Genomic DNA, 22,378 nt, shown 5'->3' with positions numbered 1-22,378 from the left:
GGCCTGGCCGAGCCGGGCGGGGATTGGGCGGCGGAACGGCCCGTTCCCACGGCGCGCAGGTGGCACAAAGGGGGGACCGCCGCGGGCGGAGGCGGGGAGTCCCGGGCCCGCGGCGCGGGGAGGGAGGGGGGAACGGAGGAGACAAAGCCACGCAGACAAAGGGAGGGGGGAAGAGAGAGCGGCGCTTTTGTGTGGCTGCCGGCCAGCACAGAGCCCGGCAGCGCTCCGCTCCCGCCGCGGCCGCGATTGGCCTTCCCGCTGGAGAGGCGGGAGGGGGCTCAGCCCCTTCCCTGAGGGGCGCCGGGGCTCAGGCGGCGCCCCCCCCATTCCCCTCAAGGGGGCTCCCACAGCGGCCGCCGCCCGACCCGTAGCGCTGAGGGAGCTTTTTATTTATTTTTTTCCTCAGCTTTTTATTTTTTTTTCCTCAGCTTTTTATTTTTTTCCTCAGCGGCGGTGAATCCAGGGCCGCGGGCGGTGGTCGGCAGGGCGGGGAGGAGCTGGCGGCGGCCCGGGGGTACCTCGGCGGCCGAAAATTCCACAGGGTGGCCGGAGAAATGAGGCCTTCACCCCACAGGCACCCCCTTCGAGCCTCCGGCCCTGCGTGAGGTGACTTTCTGGTGGCGTCCCCGGTGGAAGGTGGCTCTAACGAGGCTTAGGACGTCGTCGGATGCAGGTCCCTTCCTCGGAGGTCCTCATCGCACACTTCAATGCCACCCAGCCCCTTAACTCGCCCACCCCACAGGAGGAACTCGGAAACCGACCTAATAAGCTCTGCCAGACCTGTTAACTCCAGATAAAGGCAGCCAAAGGAAGGCAGGAAGGCACACACGCTATTACTCATTTCCTCAGAGGCAGCTCAGCGACAAGCAGACCAACTTCACACCTTCAGCATAAATCCAGTGTTTTAAGAAAATACTTAAACCTGCACAGCAGAACAAGCAGCACCAATTTGCAGGGTTAGTCCACTGTCAACAAACGCATGCTGGTGTCTTAAGTATGTGAAACATACAGCCGGTATAAACAAGATAAGAAAAGTCTCTTCGAGTACTTCAATGCAATAAGAATTTATTAAAAACTGAAGCACTCCACAGGTTAGTCTGAAATAGCAACAAATACAAGGCAGCTCTGCACTGTCACACATTCCAGCTAATTCACAATTAGGAAGTGTCATTGAAAACCATTTTTAGTCAGACTTTCCTCCCGTGTTTTAAAAAAAATGAAACTTTATTAAAAAATAATTTTAATAGAACAAAAGCTATTTTTTTTTGTGCAAACTTGTGTGGTATTTTTAATCATACTCTTGTAACGATGTGAATATTTTGCTCCCTTCAAAAATTTATAAATTTCTCCAAAAATACAACAGTCACCCAGGCAATGACAGTTACATCCTCAAAAACAAATTTGGAGAGAATTTTTCAGTGAGAATACTGCACCAAAAAATGTTATTTTCAGGCATTTACAGAAGGTGCTCCAGTGATGTCTTTACAATACAGATGTGAGCCAGAATAAGATCCAAATTTCATAAATGGATTTGTTCTCTGATGAAAATGAAAGCAGTGAAAAATGTTCCATTAAAATTCCCAGTCAGTGGATCTTTCTAACTACAGGTGGCAAATTACTGAGAAAATACCTCCCGCTTTCAGGCCCGTTTTTAGAGAGAAAACTTTATGCACTTTCCTCCATAAAACTGAAGTAGAAAACAATAAAAAAAGACTTGGATAACTAGAATAAATGCAGTGAACAGATTTGCACCCTTATTTAAAATCACAGCTGACCCAGAGTCAGTTGCAGTTATTCGATCCTTTGAAATTTTATGTAGAAAGGAGGAAACAGTCTGACATGCGGTTCCTCTAAATATGGCTCAGTTATTAGCCCTCGTATCAGTAGAACAGAGACAGAAGTGGTATGGGCAGGAAAAAGATCCATTAAATCTTAAAATGAGTTTTCTTTTTCTTTTTTTTCATCCATTGAAAAAAATAGCCTGCCAAGAACGTTTGCAGGCACTTAATCTGGTGACTTGGGTTTACACGAGGAGTTTTCACTGCATGTGCCTGTGAGACCCTGGGTAAAGTAAGACTATTTGGGGAAATACCTGTTTAATTAAAAAGTCTGTTTAATTTCTTCATTCCGTCAGCCAGAGGCTGGCTGTCTTAAAAGACAGGTTGAGTTACAAAATACAAAGCCTGTGCCTATTTAGAGAAAAATTGCAATTCAGAAATTAACCAAAAGGAGATGAATCAGACGTATGAAATTTTCTTCAGGAGAAAGCTTTTCATAGATGACTGAATGGCTCAGTCTTACACTTTAATATGCAGATTTGAGAGTTCTTCCATTCTAAAAAGTAACTTACAATCTAAAATTGTCACGTGATTTCAGCAAAGGAAGACCAAACTTAGGTAATGGTAATTCTTTTAACATTCTTTCCAGTTACCTCCTTTGCACATCTTCTCACTTGTCCAAAACTAGACAGAGGTAGCACTAATGAAAACAAAATCAAGGTTATCCCCCTGTTTATTTAAACTATTTCTAAGGCTCTAACTTTGACCCTGCTAATTCTTCAGACACATTATTTCTTCCAACTAAGTCAGGAAAACAAAAGCAGCAAAGAAAGTGTTTGCAACCACAGCGATGATGGTTTACAGGACCAGGTTCAACAGTGCCAGTGAAAGAAAGGGTTCTGGGCTACTTATTTCTGCAAAAATATCTGTTTTTAAGTCCTTCTTTCCAATACCAATCACTGCTTTTCTTCCTTCCAGTCAACGTTCCCTCCCCGAGTCAAACACTCCAGAGCTGGCACCGTAAGAGAAAGGCACAACAGAAGCAGCAGAAGGTAATTTAGTTTGCATTCCATTAATATCTTTAGCTTTTTTCTTATTTAAGTTAGCGGATTTTAAAACAGTTGCTTAATCAGCCACGGGTTCAGAGCAACCATTGTAGAATTCAATGTATTTTGCAGTACATTATAGGTTAATGTGAGAGGTGTGGAGGAGGAGAGAGCTCTATTTTTGCAGACACACAAAACAGTGAAGTCACTTCCCATGTGTCTGAGGAAATGCCAGCTCAAAGCCATCCCAAACTGACTATTATCACTCAGAAACCAGAAGCCCAGCCTTGGAACAAAGAACTATAAATGCCCTACGCTTACTGGCAAAAAAAAAATAAAATACAAAACCACAGACAAGGGACAAATGAGGCAACATAATACTGACCTACAAAGTCAGAAGTGGCACAGTTAGAGAATAGCTGTTCGTCTTTTCTTCCACCAGAAGAACGAGGAGGCATCAAATCAAACTGGCAGACAGCAATGCAAAAAAAGCAGCTATTTTTGCACACACGCTCCTGAGCTGGGGAATTCATTGTTACATGAAGCTGTAGGTATTTCTATAAAACCCAAAAGTAACTAGCCTAATTAATGGAAGAAACTCGCATCTGAAATTATTTAATACAGAGATACCACCACAAATTAAAGTCCGTGGCAAAAATTAGTGGAGGCTGGAGGGAGCATACCAGAAAGTACTGTCTTATCTATACTTGCCCTAACTTTGCATTTTTCTGCTAGCTAATGCCCACTCCTGGAGACTGAATGTTGGTCTGAACTCTTTGGGCTGATGGCACAAATGCCCTGTCATTGCAGCAAGCACAACATGCAATCACTCACCTGTTCCTTTCATCCCAAACCCTTCCCACTTCCTGCAGAAGCCTACATGCCAACGTTCCTCATCCTCCAGATATCCCTCTAATCCTACATTCCTCATCCTGCTAGAGACCTGTAAACTTCCTATACAAATAGCTCACAGGCTTATCAAGGGTGAGGGAGCTACATGAAGAGGCCTCCCAATCTGAAGGGGGAAAAAAAAAAAAATATTACTTTACTGTTGCTGGGGGTACAAAGTGAGAGTTGGGACATCACCACCGCTGTGTTTTCTGTCCTGTTCCCCTGAGCATTTGATGCTTTAAAGCTCTTACACAGAGGAGTGTTACCGTTACGTCAGCACCTGGCAAAGCTCAATGGAAAGAAGAGACAAGATATTCAGCAAAGAAGTGACAAGAGAGTTGTTGTTCCTCCTCTCCACCCCGGTTTCATCAAATTAGCATGGAAAGGCTGGAGAAAACAGACAGAAAACAGATTCCTCCACATCCTAGTGCATCCTGCCTTATGAGAAGGACTCATGCAAGAGAACTAGTGTTCTTCATCAGTTTCCATCTTCCAAATATCTCAAAAGTCACCTTAGGACAGCCGTGCTCCCCTGTCCACTTGCGCAGTACGAGGTGGCCAAGTGCTGAAGCTGCAACTCACCAAGGAGAGCCACAAGTGAAAGTGTCACTGCAGAAATTACTGCTCTATTCAGACCTTCCTCTATCACGCTCATCCATCCCTGCACAGCAGTCCCCAAACATCTCCCTGATCTGACAAGCAGCCTTGGGGATTCCAGTTCTGGCTGCACCGACAAAAGCCAACTGAAGGATGGACTCTTGGGATCTATTTAACCCCAGGCGAGTTCTTTTGTGCATTAAGCCCATCTCCAAAGGCAGACAGCATGTCACTAGGTCACTGAATAGTCTCCCCTTGGGTCTGAACATCTTTCCTAGGAGAGCACAGCCCACCATGGACACAGTGGCCATCACCATGCAGTAGATGGGACAGATGATGGGCTGTTCTCCAGCCACCAGGCCAATGTGCACAGCACAGCTTGCATTCCCACAGCTGAGCTCTCATCCACCTTAACCTCTAAAACATGCCCAAGAATGACCTTTGGGAGAATTCTCACTAGTGCAGGCTTCAGTTGTCAGACTGTATTAACCCTTAACAGCCTGGATGATAAGTTGCCCGTGATTGGACTCACGTCCCAGGCCTATTTAGTTGACTAGTAATGACACCCGCTGATTACTCAAGAGGGAAAGGGCCTGATGCAGCAGTTGCAATACACAGCTTTCAGGATAAGTGTTCCAAGCTACTTAACGTGTAACCAAACAACCTAAAAAACCTTTTCAAGCATGGGTGACCCCACATAACCTCATGTCTTCAAGGTCCTTGTAAGAATAGAACAGTCTTCCCCCTCCCTCTTCCTTTCACAATTCTGGCCAGGTACAAAGCAGAAGTGACTACACAAATGCAGCATTTCTTTTTATGTGGGCCTTGAGAAATACTGGAATTAGATCTTAAGCTAACACAGACCTTCAGCTCACGTGCATTAAGTTTACCCTTCCCAGACTTTCAATGGTGGTTTTGTGTCGCTTGGTTTTTTTAGGCACCGCAAGGAGTGACTGCCGATGAGTCCAACTCTGGAATCCATGCGGAGCAGGAGAGGAGAATGACACGGCGCAGGTGAGGAGGGGAATGTTGCCAGAAAGGTCCTTGTCGGCCCACGTGATGCTCACCGACAGCACTGCTGTATATGCAATGGGCTGTTTATTCTTTCCGTTTTTTTTTTTTTTTTTTTTTTTTTTTTTTTTTTTTTTTACACAGGGCAGTGTGGGCAACATAACCTGTTCTCAAACCCAAACAAATCCTGCAATTTAATATGGTACGACTAATACTGCTTCATTATGCTGCTATGAGCAATAATCTAGTTCTTCAGGGAGGCAAAGTTTTAATTTTTCCCTAGCAACTGGGCACTAGAAAAAATAAATTGCTATTCTGTGGGGACATCGGAAGAACATTATGCTTTCAATCTGCCTTCAGAAAACAAACTTAGAAGTGTCTCATTGATCCTTTAAAAATATATAGGACTGGCTTTTCTTTTTAAAAGTTTACATCTTAAAAGTGGCAACTAAGAAAAATTACAGGGAAGTTTCATTTTGAAAACTTAAGTCTATTAGGGTCCATTTTTAATCACTTTTTATCAATTTATGACTACTAAATACATATCTGATAAACCCATGAAAGTGGCATGAAAAAACAAATTCAAATTAACTCAAACACTTCTGGTAGCTCTTGAGTTCTCCTCCTAGAGTTATGCACCAGCAGACAGCAACGTTTGGATGCATGTGTAGAGCAGTAAGAGGAGTCAATGGAACTATGTGAGAATATACATTTTTACTCCCAATAAATCAGTTCTCAGTTCCAGCAGGTTCAATGCAGATATCTGAGCATGTCCATAAAAAAAAAAAGATAAAAATCACCGATGACAGTTAACTGCAGGAGTTTCTAAATTATTTCATACCCTTCCAAGTTCAGGTGCTTTTAGATTATACTACCACGTCCACAACAATAGCTTATGTCTCTTCCAAGAAAAAAAATACAGAAAAATTCTTACTCAAAACATCTTCTCATTTGTATTAAAAGGTGTCTGCAATTTAGTCCCAACATTTAGTTTTAACCCCTTTAAACTTCCATTAAAATATCAGTTAGTAAATTTGAGGAATTAATTATTTTTGAGGGAGGCGATTTGAGGAATTAATTATTTTTGAGGGCCCCTCTACTTCGCTCCGGTGAGACTCCACCTCGAGTTCTGCATCCAGCTCTGGAGCCCCTAACATAAGAAGGACATGGACTTGTTGGTGTGGATCCAGGGGAAGGCCACAAAGATGCTGAGGGCTGGAGCACCTCTCCTGTGAGGACAGGCTGAGAAAGGTGGGGTTGTTCAGCCTGGAGAAGAGAAGGCTCTAGGGAGACCTGATGGTGGCCTTTCAGTACTTGAGGGGGGCTACAGAAAAGATGGGGACAGACTTTTTAGCAGGGCCTATTGTAATAGGATAAGGGGTAATGGCTTTAAACTAAAAGAGGGAAGATTCAGACTAGAGATAAGGAAGAAGTTTTTTTACAAGGGTGGTGAAACACAGGAACAGGTTGCCCCAAGAGGTGGTAGATGCCCCATCCCTGCAATCATTGAAGGTCAGGTTGGATGGGGCTTTGAGCAACCTGATCTAGTTGAAGATGTCCTTGCTCATTGCAGGGGGGTTGGACTAGATGACCCTTAAAGGTCCCTTCCAACCCAAACCATTCTTTGACTCTGAAAACTGTTAACCAATTTCAGATCAGCAACGTTGATACAGAGCTGCTGTGGCCAAAGGAGGCTGTAAGGAACACACAGAATAATCTTTCTTCAGTCTGAAAGCATTATGAACGCTTCCAGTCCTAACCACACAATGGAAAAAAAAATAGAACCAGCAATGATGGGTATTAAGGTGAAAAATTTTTTGTAAGCTATGCACATTTGATGCAAATACCTTTCAAACCAAACATGAGCCATTCCCAGCTTAGCAGTTCACCTGCTTTCTGTATCTCAGCCGAGGTAACACAGATGGGTTCTTCCACCCTCAGGCTGAAGGTTGATAGTGCTGATAATATATTAGCATTTCCTCTCGGGCCCTTTCTGACTCCTCCATTGCCAGTCAGATTTCTTAGCAAGCAATCAGTCAATGCTCCCCAGCAAAGAGTACCTAAAGTTCACCTTAAGGTTAAATCCCAGTAAAAGGGGAGACTGTCTCAGCCAACCAGAGAAAGCAAATGTCTCATAGCTACCTTTCTGTAGTTAACTTAATCACCAAGTTTCTGAGAGATAGGGTTAGACTTGTGTATGAAACAAAGACAGCCCAGGAATTTTGTAAAACCTTTTCATCACACCTCCATAAAAAGCTCCAGCAGAAGCTCAGACCGTTTCCTTCCAGTGACAGATGCCAATTCAGCCAACACTTCTTTTTTGCTACTGTATAGAAGAGGCTACCATCTTCACAGAAGTTCATTTCTGCCTTTTTCATCAATCTGAGGTGCCTGTTTTCTAGTCAGCTTTCAAAATAGCCAAGGAGAAAAGAAAAAGTTCAAAGAGCTGATTTCTGCAGGATCAAGATCTTTCTGGACAAGAAAAATGGTTATGGTTCTTCTGAGAATGCGATACAAAGAAGTAGTTTTTTAGCCTTGTTATATTAATTGTGAGTAGGGAAGAGCTTCACTCAAAATACTACTCACCTTCTACCTTTTCCTAACTCCTACTTTGTTGCCTGGAATTTTCAGTACAGAAAGCCCAGTGTCAGCACAGAAAGAAGTAGGGAAGGCAATAAATATTTCCCTTCCACATCTGAAACAGCCCGAAGCGCCCTGCTATCATTCCTGATAGATTTGCAATTTAGTTAATCAGTGACTCTTATCTGCAGGCTCTGTCCCCGATTTCTGAAGAGCAAATCACAGCTGTCAAATCACATCAATTACAGGAACCAGTCTTGTTTTTACAACTCAACAGGTGTTTGTATTTGATTATTATATCCTTGAGTCCCAGAGAGAGAAAACTTCCCCAGAGACTTTTTTTCCTTCCCTTCACTGAAGTTCAGATACTATTGCTCTTGGAGCCCTTCTGGGATTAATACTGAATGGATGTGTCATAGTCTTTTGTAATTTTCTAGTTTTGCCTTGGTTATTTGGATGTTTAATGGGTAACTTTTCTGAGGGAAGCAATACAGGACTAGTACAGAAGAGGAGGAATAGGATCTTTAGCAGATTGGGACAGAGCCAAGATTCCACAACAGTTTTTGGACACCAAGGTCCCAACCTTGGCCCAGAGTAAGAAGGCTCATGCTGGGAGACAGCCCAAGCTTCCAGAGATGATCTGCTCTACCTATAGGAATTGTAACTTCAGGAATGACCAAATACACATACCCCATTCTGTCAACTTAAAAGCATTTTCCTAGTTGAAAATCAACAATACTTGACATTTTCCTGGTCAAACTTCAGTGGAAAAAAAAAAAAATAAATCACAAGTTAAAAACCCAAACTACCCTTGAAGGAAAAGCAGAAGATGCAACACATAAAAGAAGACAAGCCAGCTCTGGCAATTGTAGGAGCATCTCTTCAAAAATGTGTTTTCAAAAACCCAGACACTGTTCCTACCCCATGAAGTTTTTTGGGGGGAACATTCTCAGCACTGTGATACCCTCACAACATCTTAAAATAGTATTTTATAATAGAAGGTAAGTTCAACAGCAAGAACAGGAGTTTTGATATTACGTGGTTTGTAATCTGTAAAACAGGAAGGGGGAGCATTAATCCCCACAAACCAAACCTTTTTTTTGTTTTCAAAAGCAAATATGTAACTTCGTAAAATTTTCAGAGCCAGAAACTACATAATCCAACTATTTTCAGAAAATGTTTATTCTAAGATACACTGGGGATTGAATAAGCATACTCTGAGAACTGTTTAACTTGTGAAGGCCAAATGACACTAAGAACTGCCACTCACGGTGTTTCAGTATTGCACTTTTCTGATGCAGTGCAAGAGATTGAAGTGAGAGAGTGAAGCAATTTGGTTTATATTCTGCTACAGAAAATGACCTAACTGCTAGACAGAGCTAACACACCTAGAGAGTTTAAGTCTCAAGTGGTTTTTTCAGGACTCTAGTATCTCCAACACCCCTCATTCTGACTGAAAAAAACCAAACCACTAAGGCTGGGCAAATTATTTTGTCAAGGTAACACGAAGTACACAGGTACCATTAAATCACCGTATTCCTCCTCTTCAATGATCTTAAGGTGATTTAAAAATACAACCTTTGCTTTTTAATCAACTTAGCAGTTTCAAAATAAGGTCTAAGCATTTGTTTTCAGTCCATCTTTCTAGCTTCTTTTCACATATATAAAATAACATCTGACCTTTATGAACTTTATTTTAGGACAGATCTTAATCACTCCTCACCTGCAACCATAAAACTAGTACTGTCATTGCTGGGACAATGTTCCTTCAGAATTCCAATTGCAGGGAGAAAACCAGTGGTGAGAAGCCTGAAGTGTAGCTCAGGGGTACTGAATGCAAGAAGACACATCAATACTTCAAATTTTCACCTCCAACACACCTCAGTTAAACAGTAAAGTTGTCCTAGCACCAGGATCTTAATTGGACTCCACTTATCACTGTTTTCATTAATGTGAGAGTTGAAAGAGATATTGGCTTCAATAAAAAAGCTTTTACTTCAGCTCCCTCCTAAGCTCCCCCTCCCCACCCTACTACTTCATCTATTTTACAGCCCACGTAACATTCACATTTCTTATCTTTTTAAAGGGAGATAGGTCCCAATTGCCAAGCAGTGTTCAAATACAAGTGAAAATCTCCTCGGGAAATTCCCAAGCAAAGCAAAGTGCTGGAAAGGCTCTCTATACTTCTCCTGTTCCTTATACTGCTCCTCCTCAGACAGAATACTGAGCGAGGCAGATTTTGTCCCCCTCAATGCAGCCATTCTTCCCAGCATCAAACACCACTTTGTCCTCCCCAGCCTGCAGGAAGTTGGAGACAATGGCAGAGAAGTGCTGTCTCCATCGCCCCAATAGCTCAACTGGACTATCAACTAAAAAGCCACATGATGTTTCAAAGAAAAGTGGAACTCATCATTTTAATTCTGCTTTTCCAGTTTATATCCTCTGAGGGAAACAGACAAGGGCAAGACAAGCAAAAATGCATGTAATACCGGTTCTAATAACAAAGTACAGAGAATGTAAATCATTTGGCACATACATTTCCATAGCATATGAAGGCCTCCATCTCTACCCCACTCACCTGAAACTACCATTTATCTGTTAAATTCACTCACTCTCTGGATTATAACTCAAATTTTGTCCTCTGACCTGTGGGAGGGGGTGTGCAGAAAAACTACTGACCCCAAGTCTGGGTTAAATACTCTCCAATACGGAGAATACATTTCCTTGGGCAAAGTCTAACACTCTGCTTTGCTCGCTCTGCTGGGTCCGTGGTTGACTGTCTTAAGGAGTCCCTCTCACAGCTGTAATTTAATGCCTATTTTTTGATCAGTGAATCTCATACCCAAGCTTTACATGGCAAATTTACACAGTTTTAACTGCCACTGAAGCTGACACAGGATGTCACCACAGCCCAGGCAGTTCTCTGCAGGTTGGTACCCTGAGAGCAAAACTTGCACTCAATTTTCTGTTCTCTGGGACCCGTTTCCTTCCAGCAGGCTTCACACCAGCAAACACACTCACACAGCAGTGAGATAACCACTGCTGGCTTGGTTTCGCTCTCTTGCAACTCTGCTTATAACTCTACAGCCTCCACCGGCAAGACAAGTTCTTCAGCAACAGACAAAACCTCCTCCCACCTTAACCAGGACCTCATTAGTGGAAGCAAAGCAATTATGCAGAGCTACTCTGGTATCTTCTTTGTGGCTGGCAGAACACTCACTCCTCTTGCTTGTAAGCCCATCGGTCATTTAACTCTAAGAAAGGCTCTGGTTTTGCCCAGTTACTAGGGCCTATACATGGCAATATTCCAGAACAAAGTTTGTCCAGCCATCCATTTCCTAAAGTTGAACACTAATGATTAGTACAAGATTTCAGACTATTTAGAACACCTAAAAGCAAAGTGCTTTCATGCTGTTCACTGCACAATCTTAATTTAAAGCTTTAAATCTAGCAAGCTGTTATGTAAAACTGAAGTTTAATGAAGTACTTCTGCCCCATGTTCCAAACATGTCACGCAATGACTCTTCACAACTACACCACCTTATCTCAATTGCTGTGTAAAACACCTTGCCAGACTCAAGAAACACACCAGAACTAAATCCTCAAGTGGTTCATGAACATATTATCCCCTCCCACCAAGCAAAAAAAGCCATTCTAAGTATTATTCTTTCCATCTTAACTACTACTAATACACTTTTTTCATTTTTGCCTGTCTTCTGCAGCCCTATTGCACGGAAACATTCATACAGAAGGGTTTGCAGCCAATATGCCTTAGCAGTGGCCACATCTACCTTTTTCTATGCAAAGGGGTTCATCTCTTATTGAACACTGCTCCTGCAGACAGGCCTCCACCACCCAATACACCAGGTAACATCACTCTCTGGCACCCTTTATCCAGTATTGTCACTCCTAGATCAGAAACCACCCCCAAGGAGTATTTTAGAACATACAGAACAAGACTGATGTGAAGTACTTTGGGTACCTAAAGAACCACCCACAATCTTAGTGTTTTATTTGATCCCAGAAATCACAAGAGCAAGCAATTCTCACTAGTTTTACCCAATCCTCAAAAGCTTCCATATTTCATGTGTCAGCCCAAAAAGATGATACCTTTACACTCTAAATCATAACCTGACCCTGCAACACAAGTCACATACAGATCCTTTTAGAGTATCTAACAAGTACTTACCAAATATTGCTGCTGCATTTACCCATTTCTCTGGTCTTCATCTTTTTTTTAACCCCAGAAGACTGACCTAGCTCGGGTTGGCAACTTTTTGGCTTACTGTAGTGGGCACAGGATGGAGCCTGGTCCCTTCCCACTTCTGCGGTGCATAATCACTAACAGAGTCCATGTTGTCCAGGAGTCACTCGAGCACAATGTGGAATACGATGTGCCAGTACGAGCTGTACCAGTCGGTGCAAGGCCACCCTGCCTTTTTGTAGCTCTCATGGAGCACAAGCTGTCAAGGAACATCATGGTGCAACTACAGACCTGACGTGCAACAGCCGGGTTTTTCACAGCCTCATCTTTATTCAAGAAAGAACACGTACAGAACACGGAAAATACCTACTCTCATCAGCAACATTCGTTAACAGAAATAATAAATCCTGTTGAAAGCAACGAAGGGAAAGCTGCTCTGTAGTAAATTTCTGCAGATTCCAAACATTCAACATGATTTACACAGCTGTTTGCTGAAAAGGAGCGGCCCTTAGCCATAGCAGCCAGTTACTACCAACAACCCAAGCCCAGCACATGCTCAGTGAGCCAACACACTCCTGGATTTCGTCAGACCCTTACTGTACATTTTAGTAGCCAGACAGATAATTATTTTATCCAATGCTGTCACTTTGGCTGCAGACTACAAAGTACTCTGTTTTTCAGTATCTTGGTACATTTTGAAATGATTCAGTAACTGTAGCTCTATCAATTTTTAAATACCATGTGGTTTTTGGGTTTCTTCCTTCTTTAAAGCACTCCTGACAACTCAGTTTGAGAGTCATGCTTTAATGCAGGTTGCATCTTATATACATAAGAATTTGTCTTTAAAATCCAATTTACTTGGTGACCAATTTATGACCCCTCAGCTCCTCTGTGGCAGAGTGCCAATTTGCTGAACACAGCAGATATGTTGTAACCACAATACAGCACAGTCAGTTTTGAAGTGACTGCTCAAAGCACAAGTTCCAACGTGTGTACTCCCTTCCTTCTCCCACTGCTGACCTCTTTTCCTCACCCAGCAAGCAGGTGACATTGCCGGAGTACTCCTCAAAGGGCAGCTCCAGTGTTGTGATCTTTCCATGCTGAAGTGGCAGCCCTCAAACCCCCAGTTCTGCTCTCCCTCACTAGATACAGATGGCAATGCAACCTTGCCTTTTGTTTGTGCTTCCATCCCACCATCACCTCATCTGCTTCCTCCCACCTCCTGGATAACACCACCCTCAAAAAGCAGACTCGCTGGTTTGAATTTGTGTCCCCATTTTGCTTTCTCTGTCTTTACAGGGCCTACCTGTGAGTTCAACTGTTTTTACAGTTCTTCAGTATCAGCAAGTCTCTCCACCCTTATGATATTTTAGAAGGGCAAATACTCAGTGTTTTTCCCGCATATTGCAGGTCAACATTCATTTCCCTAATATCACTGCAATCCTTCCTACAGAGGGCAGCTCAATGGTTTTGGAAAAGTGCTATTTCAAATAGGCAGAGACAGCGATTTTTGATTCACACACAGTTTCTGAAAACAGTATCCACTAAACAAAATTGCAGCAGCTCTTTCAGCAGGCTTTTAAAAACATGGCGTCCCACTCCAAGCCACAAGAACTCTTCAGGTGTTACATCCTTCCATTTACAGATTGTCCACATTTGTCACTGGAAAAAGAGAACAAGGTCTAAGAAACCCATTCATTTGAGGGAGAAATTTTAATTCTTCAAGCAAGCACACAACACTTTGCATACATTAAGGTGTTACCATTTCTGTGAAAAAAACTCAACATCTAAAACCCCAGAGACATGAAAGTACTTTTCAGGAAATTTAAATCAAATCTTTTGGTCTCGTCTCAGATTCCGGATCCGTATTTGATTTTTCAACAAGGAATTCAGGTTCGGGATAGGATCATCACAGATGAGACAAAAGCAATACAGAAAACAAATTTAATTTGAAATGTACTGTTTACCTATAGGGTTTCTAATTGCAATAAAAAATTAAACATTCTCTAGCCCTTTGACATATTTCAATAATAATGTACCCTTATGTAAAGCTTTGCATGTAGGTTTGAAAGTGATCCAAGCTCAGGCACTGCTATCAGCACACACTGTGCCTCAGGGAACAAGTTTTCTTAAATTCTGACTGTACAGAATTAATTACTGTGTCAACTTATCATAACAATTGATAATTACTGTATTAAGTGTATCAACAACTGTCATTATACAAAAAATCCCCAAACTGTAAGCCCTTCAGACTTAAAATGAGAAAATGCTTAAAGCTTTTCAATTACATACCTGAATAAGCTAAAAACATTCATTCCTGTATTTTTGACCATTTACCTGTACAAAAAAAAGAGAGATTAGTTCAGAAAAATTCTTTCACCACTCAAAATACAACTTGCCATCTATTTAGTCTCTCATACAGACCCAACTGCATCATTAAACATGTGATGGATTAATATCAGTACTCTGCAAGTTCTGAGAAACTTACCTTAGAAGTGTAGTCATGCCACAGAAAGATTTATTTCTCTTCCCTTGCCCAGCTATTGCTCAACTTGGCTATGAACTAACTGAAAAACTGCAATTCCCCCTTCCTATCAGAATCCAAAAGTTCCTTTCTGAAAATTAGCTAATACCTGTTTCTCAGCTTCTATCAAAACATTAAAAATTCCAGAAGCTAAAATCCACCAAGAAGCAAGCAGTAGATAAGAAGCTGCATCCAGACCACTTTATTTTTCCTCTATGATTCTCCTGCAAGCAACAGGAAAATAGGCAGCACTGCTGCACAACAAGTTCCACTCACATATTTGAGCTTCACATACTGGGACAAAGCCTGTTCTTCAGGAGAAACTGCTGGTAGTTAGTAAGGTATTTAAAGGTACCCTTCTTTAATAAGAAGTGAAATAATACTCCTTACACACAGCAACTGTTCACAAGTACATTTAATCATTACAGAGGTCTAACTCTTCCCTCTCTCTGCTCTTTAAAGACAGTAGCTGCTGCAGCAGAACACATTCATGTCAACATGGACCTGAGGTGACTTCAAATAATGCACCAACATCCTTATTCACAACCTGGAGCACCTGGCATCTGGCCTGCAGATGGGGACAGTCATAAAAGTAACACCAACTGGGACAATGTCTGAAAGATGAAGTGACTTTTCAAAGAATTATTTAAGTGGTTTCATCTCAGTAGCCAGATCCGTATGAAGTTTCTCATCAACATATCAGGTTTGGCAGTTTCATCATGATTTACCACTTAAATATCAGTGACTGGAACTGTAACAATTCATACATTCACATATTCCACAAAATAAGCTTTATGTCTTTCATATGCAGATGTACTGAAAAGGGAATACTTTACAATTAATAAAAAATTTCAACCATTTAATCAATAAATATTACCTCTTTCTGTTGTTCTACATTTGTTAGGAAATCTTTCATCAGGACACCTGACATTCCCATTATTAGAAACTGTTTATGCCATTCTAGAAATTCAAGTAAAAAAAAATCAATTACAACATGTTCATGCATAATATAGCACAATCCATTAGGATAAATCACATTTTATTCTTGTGGATCCCCCTTCCTCCCAACCACTAGTTGTAAGCATTGGAGTAAAATTAAATTTGGTCCTGAAGGTATTTCTTAGCATCTCCAAAAGGTAAGATTATTAACTATACTCTTTAAAAAAATGAATGCACATGTTTATTAAAATCTGAACTACATTTGCCTGTTTATATTAACGAGTCTCAAACATCCCCCCTTGTTTTCTAGGTCTAAACAGTTTCTTATACTAGTTTCCCAATATAGTGCAAATTCACAATTAAAAGCCATTGAGGCAACCTTTGTCAGATTTAGTATGAACACTTCAAATAAGTGCATTTTACCAGCTCCTCCAACAGTTACCCAAATAAACTATTTGCCAACTCCCCAGCCTACAGAGTTCTAGACCACATCAAACATGCCTGAAATACAATGATATCTCAATTTTAAAGCTAATGATACACCTACAAATTTGATCATATGTATATTTTGCTAATCCATTTGTCATATTAATTTATCCCCAACCGATCATTCAAAACATACATAGCTTTCAGGAAAATCCACTTGTGTGTACCAAGTATTCTTCTACTTCCGATGGTGCTTCCATGGAAGGCTAAAATTGAAATTAAAGAAAAATTGTCTTTTAAAGTAGAAAATGTCTCTTGCTGTGGTCTACCATCATCTTTCATGTTACTATGTCAGAAACATAATCACCAAGCACTAAAAGTCATTTCTTCATACAACAATTCAATATTGATCTAGAACATTCTTCCATACCTGAAATTTTTGTATGCACTGGAAAAAAAATTACCCGGAATTGGTTTTGGTTCCTTTTGCAACCATTACAATATCTGAAGAACAAAGACATTCAAGCCTCTGCCTCAAAAATATTTACATGAGTGGCCATCCATTTATTCACAATAATTCACAAGGCAATTGTACTGTCTGTCCGTAGTTTGCAGGATCATTCTTCAACTATATTCAAATATGGTAATGTATGTAGATTCACATTAACTCCAACACACCCAAGACCAGACAGCTAACTCACATCATCTCCAAAATCAGTATAATTTAGCAGAAATTAACCAAGTGATTTATCATGTGGGTCTTTGTGCTTATTTAAATACCACAGCAAAAGAAATGAAACTGAGAACAACTGACCTAAGGGCGGACCTTGACTCAGTGAAGAGCATAAAATAATTACTCATGAATTTGGTGGCAACTATGAAAATGCAACATACTGTAACTGGTTTTCCTTGTCCCACTCAGTAGCCATACAAAGATGACAACCCTCTTGCACTTAACACTATCCATACTTTTCACAAAAATATAGAATCTACATAAGAAATGGAAGCATTTATTATCTTGAACTACAGTAGAAATGTAGGGTTATTTCTAGAGCAATAAAATTAAGATATCCAGAGCCATTACCTTAGTGCTTCTGTACAATGTATTGAGCACCACTGAAAACTTCTTCTCCATCATACCTAAAAACGAACAGTAAACAAATTTAGAATTGAAATCAGCAAGTTCTTATTACCAGGTCACTAAGACGCATAAATTATAAGACAGTAATAATCGACAGTTTCTCAAGTTTCAGAAGCAATAATATGTTAAGTATCTACATCTTAAAGTTTGCAGGCGGCCTTTTAGAAAGCAGCAAAAAATGCAGTTTTAAGTAGCAAAGGAGTTACAAGTCAAATCCACTTGAAATACCATATTGAAATCATTGCAGAAATAACTGCATGTACCCACTTTTAAACTTCAATCCAAAGGATTTTTAATGAGAATTCATCATCTCAAGGTTTCAGTCCTTTAAATCAAAGCACTGATTTTAATCACGTAGCAAGTATTTAAATCTATGAACTCAACCAGACACACTGCAAAGTATTCATTTTGTGATATACAATACTTTAAAAATGCACGTTCCGATAAGAATGTTTCTCACTCTGCACTACATAGATGAAATAAATGTAATAAATAAAAAGAACTTACTAAATATGGTTTGTTTCTGATCCCAAAACCAATTTAAGCTATAGAAAATTTCGAGTTAAGCTCGCTGATTGCACCCAATAACCAAGGGTTACTAACGGATTGTAAAGATTGAAAAGTTTTACTGTTCAGTTATCTAACGTGTGACTCAGGCTATCACTAGACAAGCTAATTCAACACGGAATGAATGCACCCGACAGCCTCCTACATAAACGCAACCATCTCCTTATCTTTACTTGCAGATAAGAGCCCGGAATCCTAGCTCTATTTTGTTATTTTATTGCCCGTTCTTCCAGAAGTAATACACCTCAATGACTTTAGCATCGTAACAGGGGGAAAAAAGCATCTTAAAAAGGCATCTTAATATAACAAGATGTTTGGGGGTGATGTGTTTTTTAAAAAAAATATAAATACATCTCCCCTTAATGTGCTGTCTCCTTGCCTAGCAAAAAAAATTTAAGAGGAAGAACGTCAGTAGTTAAAACGTTAAAATAATCTCATTATTCACATTAAAAGCGCAGGCACAGATTGTGGTGGGTTTTTTCCCTCGGTGCGATATGTGGATTTTACAGTGACTATATTTTAAAGAGTGTTCTGTTGCAGGGCAATCCCACCACGCTAACGGCTGAGCCCTCGGAAACACACACAGGCGGCACAAACCACCCCAGCGCCAAACGACCAAGGCAACTCCGCCTTATTCAAGGAGTTCACTCAAACACCTCACCCTCACCGTGGTGTTTAGGCCGACTTAATTCCCCGCCATCAGCCAGCACTTCAGGTCCTAATCCAAACGCCAACCGAGTGCGAAGCGACCGGCCGCCTCGCCCTGGCAATGGGCTGTTCCCAGCCCCGTCTGGCGGGCACCATTCCTCCCTCAGACCCCGAGGGTACCCTTCACGGCGCCCCTCACCCCCCCGCCGCCGGGCGGGCCGCTTACACATCAAAATGGCGCAGGCTCGGGAGGGCCCCGCCGGCCGCCGCCCGCACCAGGGCAAAATGGTGACCCGCCGCCCATCCCGGCGTGCCCCGCGCCGCGGGACACCGCTTCCGGCGCCGAACCGGCCCCGCCGGCCCCTTTGCTGCAACGGGGCGCTAACGCCGCGGCTGCGGCCCAGCCCTACACGCACGGCGAACCGCACCCCGTCATCCCCAGCCTCAAGCGCTACGCGGGCGAGCCTCCCCGATCGGCTAAGCGCACATAACGAAGCCCAGGGCTGGGGAAGCTGCCCACGCTACAGCCGCCTTACCCTCCGCCACACCAGCCCCGCAGGAAAAGAGAGGTCGAGTGGGGCGCTCGCCGCTTTTATATGGACGTTGCGGGGTGGGAACGAGGCTGGCCCCGCCCCTCTCCCCCGCGAGCCGAGGGGCGGGGACGCAGAGAGCCACGCGCGGGGCCGCGCCTTGCCGTGCGGTGCGCGAGCGTAGCGGGGGAGCGAGCGCGCGGAGCGGCCGTTGGGCCGCGCCCCGCCTCGCGCCCGCCCTCTCCCCTCCTCGCGGGCGGGGAGCCGTTGGTCGGTCCCGCTGACGTGTTCCCCGCCGAGCGCGAGGAACGGCGCCCCTGAGGGGGAGCGGCCTCCCCTTCGGCTGCCTGAGGGGCCGGCCCCGCACCCGAGCTCCGCAGCGGTGGGCGATCAGGGCGGGAGGCGCTGCCGGCCTCGGACGGACACCTCGCTGCGGGGCCCGCACCGCAGGCCCGGGGAGCTGAGCGGGAGGAGACCTTGGGCTTGGCTGCCCGCCCTCCGAGGGGAACAGACGGGAAAGGGCTGTCCTCTGTGGCTGGGGATGGTGCGCCCTGAGGGGTAAAAAGGAATGAGCAGCCGAGTCTGGCTTCTGGTCCCGGCGCTGTTCATGCGTTTTGCATTGCAGGGTTTATGCATAAAGCGCAGTGCTCGCGAGTGAAGGCAGGGACCTGATAGAGCTCCACCTCCCAAACTTACCAAAAAGTGTTTTAGAATCATAGAATCGTCTAGGTTGGAAGAGACCCTTGGGATCATCGAGTCCAATGCAGAGGCAAGCAGTTTGCACCACTGTTATCTATCCGTGTGATCTATTCAAAAAGCCCCAAAACTGATGTTTGCCGCATGGCACTAAAAACGTTAAGCCACCCTTCCTTGGTGACATCAGGGTTAAAGATAAGCAAAGTAATCACGGCCATTAATCATGACTCCATTAGCCCTAAAGAAAGAATGCAGCTCCTTACCATTCCTTTCCTAAGTGCTAAATAATTATGTCTTCTCTACAGCAGGCTGTGGAGGGCTTTTACGTAGGTTACTCTCTCAAAGAATGGAATTTCTTTTCAGGGGAAAAAATAGAGAGACTGGTAATTTAAGTCCAAAGTCCATTACATAAAGCATGAACGAGTACTATTTTAGTTTGCAATCGATAATAAGAAGGATATAAATAATGAGGTGACTGAGGGCCTGTCCAGGGCTGCTCTGTATTGTGAGCTTTGCAGGGGGAGTACCGATGTGCACTTTCTGCCTTGCACCTTCCAATGTTACCACACACCAGCTTTTGTAATTTGGCAGAAGAAACTCTTCACCTCTCTGTTAGATTGTAGGGTACAGGCATCCTTAACCTGTATCCCAGGCGTCTGGATGAGGGTGCAAACACCTCCCCAGGGAGACCCTAAGGCTAGTCTGAACCATAAGCCTGGTTGCCATAAAGCGTTAAGTTTATAGATTAATCGCTTCTGAATTTAGCTCACCACACAGCTGCACATTTCTGCACAGTGTGAGCACTGGCAGAAGGGAGTGCTGGTGATGAGATAATGGGGATGGACTGGACTGACTCTTCTGAGGCCCACAAAAATGTATGTCAGCCTGAAAGGCTGATGCTGTGGCTACCTCCAGGGCTTTTCAGCTCCAGGCAACTCTCTCCAAGTTATCTTGTCTTTTTTTTAAAGATTTCTTTCTCCTCTTGTTCTTTTTCTTTATTTCTGTCTTCCCCCCACTTCCCTTCTGTTCCTATTTTAAGTCTGGCTTCCTGGATTTTCTCCAATAGCTTTGCAGCTTTGATGACTCACATCTCTCCTTTTGGGGTTGTTACCGGTGCATCCTTTGGGATGCTGAGGTCCCCTCCTCTCTCACCTTCCCAGCAGGAAGTCTATTGTATGCAGCTTTAATTTCTTCCTTCTCAGAACAGATAGTATTCATTGTAAAATCCTGAGCTGACTTTGCCACATTTCACATTATGCATCACAAAACGCGCGATTTGAGAAACAATTTCTTTTAGCTTATGACTTTGGCCCTATTTTTAATGTTGTACAGAGACCAGAAGTCTTTATTTAAACTTCTCCTCAACTCTCTCTCTTTGAATTTTTTGTCGCTTTAGTGTCACAGAAAGACGAGTGCATTTTTCAATGACGAATGAGATCATAGAGCCATCAGAACAGCTGTACATGGTCAGAGCAGAGGTCCACCCACCCCCATTCCCCAGTATCCTGCCTCCAACTGTAGCCAAAAGTAAATGCCTGGGGAGGGGAGCCGGGATAGAACAAGCATGTAGGGATCCTTCCCTGAACATTCACCCAGCCTCTGGAATATAAAACCCAGACACCTAGACGATGGGAAGGGTTTTGTGTGTGTGTGTGAATGTAACAATCTTCCATTAATTTGCTGCCCAGAAAATTTGTCCAGTCTTAGACACAGGTATTTCTCAAATGATTCATTGTAGAATTTGTTTCCATGTTATCTTGTTCTTAAAAATAGCAAGCTTTCCAGGACAGGACAGTGTGTTAGCAGGCGACGTGAATGTATCTTGCTTTTAGTGGCTCAGTTCTTCTCCTACAGGAAGAGATCAAGCAGCACTTTCTATAGGTTCTATAGGTGTATTTTAACTTTACAGTTAAGTAGAATTTAGGAGCTGCTGCTGAGAGGGGTGACTTTGTTCTTCCCTCCTCTCCTGTCACCGCTACAAGCTAATCATTGTGCTGCTGCTACAGGGAGCAACCTGGTGCAATAGAAAACAATTTTTTCTTTTTTTTTTTTTTTTTTTTTGCGGTTTTAGTTTTCTAGCAAATGAGCCACCTGAGCTGACTCACGCTGTGACCACCTAACCACGAGATTTAACAGAAGGGAAGTGGTGGGAGCACACACCCTGGGCTGGGGAGGAGTCGAGCAGGACGATGTCCCCTGACAGCAGCTAGTACTTGGCAGTTGTAAGTATGATGTGAAACCTCACGCTTGATCCCTCCAAAATGCAGTGTAAATTATTTGTAAACCTGAAGAGAAGGTAAACTAATGTATTGCTGACTTCCTAGGAGGGAACACACAGTATTGCAAATTCTTCTCCTGTACATAAGCACGTGTCCCCTGTCCTGAATCTCCGGACTGGAGCTGATGGCTGGGCTGCTGATGCTGGTGGGGTTGCGTCCTTCTGCTGCCATCAAAGTACTTGGACAAGGTACCTCCTGCTGAAGGCCCTCCTACATTCTAACCTGCTCTGCCTGGTTGTGCTCTCTTGGGTATTCCTCAAAACTCAGGCTCTCCAGGCAACAGGGGGAAAGACCTGGGCATTTCAGAAGTTGCATAGGAGCTCTCTGCCTGGTAACAGCAGACAGTAGAGTAAGACAAGGCCATCCTGTTTTGAGGTCCTCAATTTTACATATGCTGTGTAGGGAAAATATGGGACAAGGCTGCCACTCCTTGTCAGCACCAGGAACACGCTTTGCTTGGCTACAGAACACGCAGCTAATAGGCAGATGAGATTTATTTACCTGGTTCCTGTGACAAGAAG

The 22,378-nt window shown here is 43.1% G+C and overlaps 1 protein-coding gene across 1 annotated transcript; it reads left to right on the top strand.

Annotated features, from left to right (window-relative positions):
• Positions 1-12,204: 12,204 nt before the first annotated feature.
• LOC106901603 (translation initiation factor IF-2-like) lies at positions 12,205-21,698 on the top strand. The gene is made up of 3 exons (XM_014964447.1): positions 12,205-12,303; positions 18,245-18,921; positions 21,650-21,698. The coding sequence occupies exons 1-3, from the start codon at positions 12,205-12,207 to the stop codon at positions 21,696-21,698; spliced, it is 825 nt and encodes a 274-aa protein (XP_014819933.1).
• The last annotated feature ends 680 nt before the right edge of the window (positions 21,699-22,378 follow it).

Source organism: Calidris pugnax, unplaced genomic scaffold (assembly GCF_001431845.1).
Source record: "Calidris pugnax isolate Ruff unplaced genomic scaffold, ASM143184v1 scaffold219, whole genome shotgun sequence".
Lineage (NCBI taxonomy): Eukaryota > Metazoa > Chordata > Aves > Charadriiformes > Scolopacidae > Calidris > Calidris pugnax.
Note: the sequence above shows the minus strand (reverse complement) of the source record. Positions and strands in the feature narration are given on the sequence as shown.

Coding starts and splice junctions, on each gene's coding strand:
- LOC106901603 (XM_014964447.1), top strand. CDS start 12,205: ATGGAGCCTGGTCCCTTCCCACTTCTGCGGTGCATAATCACTAACAGA. Junction 12,304..18,244: donor ATGTGGAATACGATGTGCCA/GTACGAGCTGTA, acceptor GTTCTGTTGCAG/GGCAATCCCACCACGCTAAC. Junction 18,922..21,649: donor AGCCCCGCAGGAAAAGAGAG/GTCGAGTGGGGC, acceptor TTGCGGTTTTAG/TTTTCTAGCAAATGAGCCAC.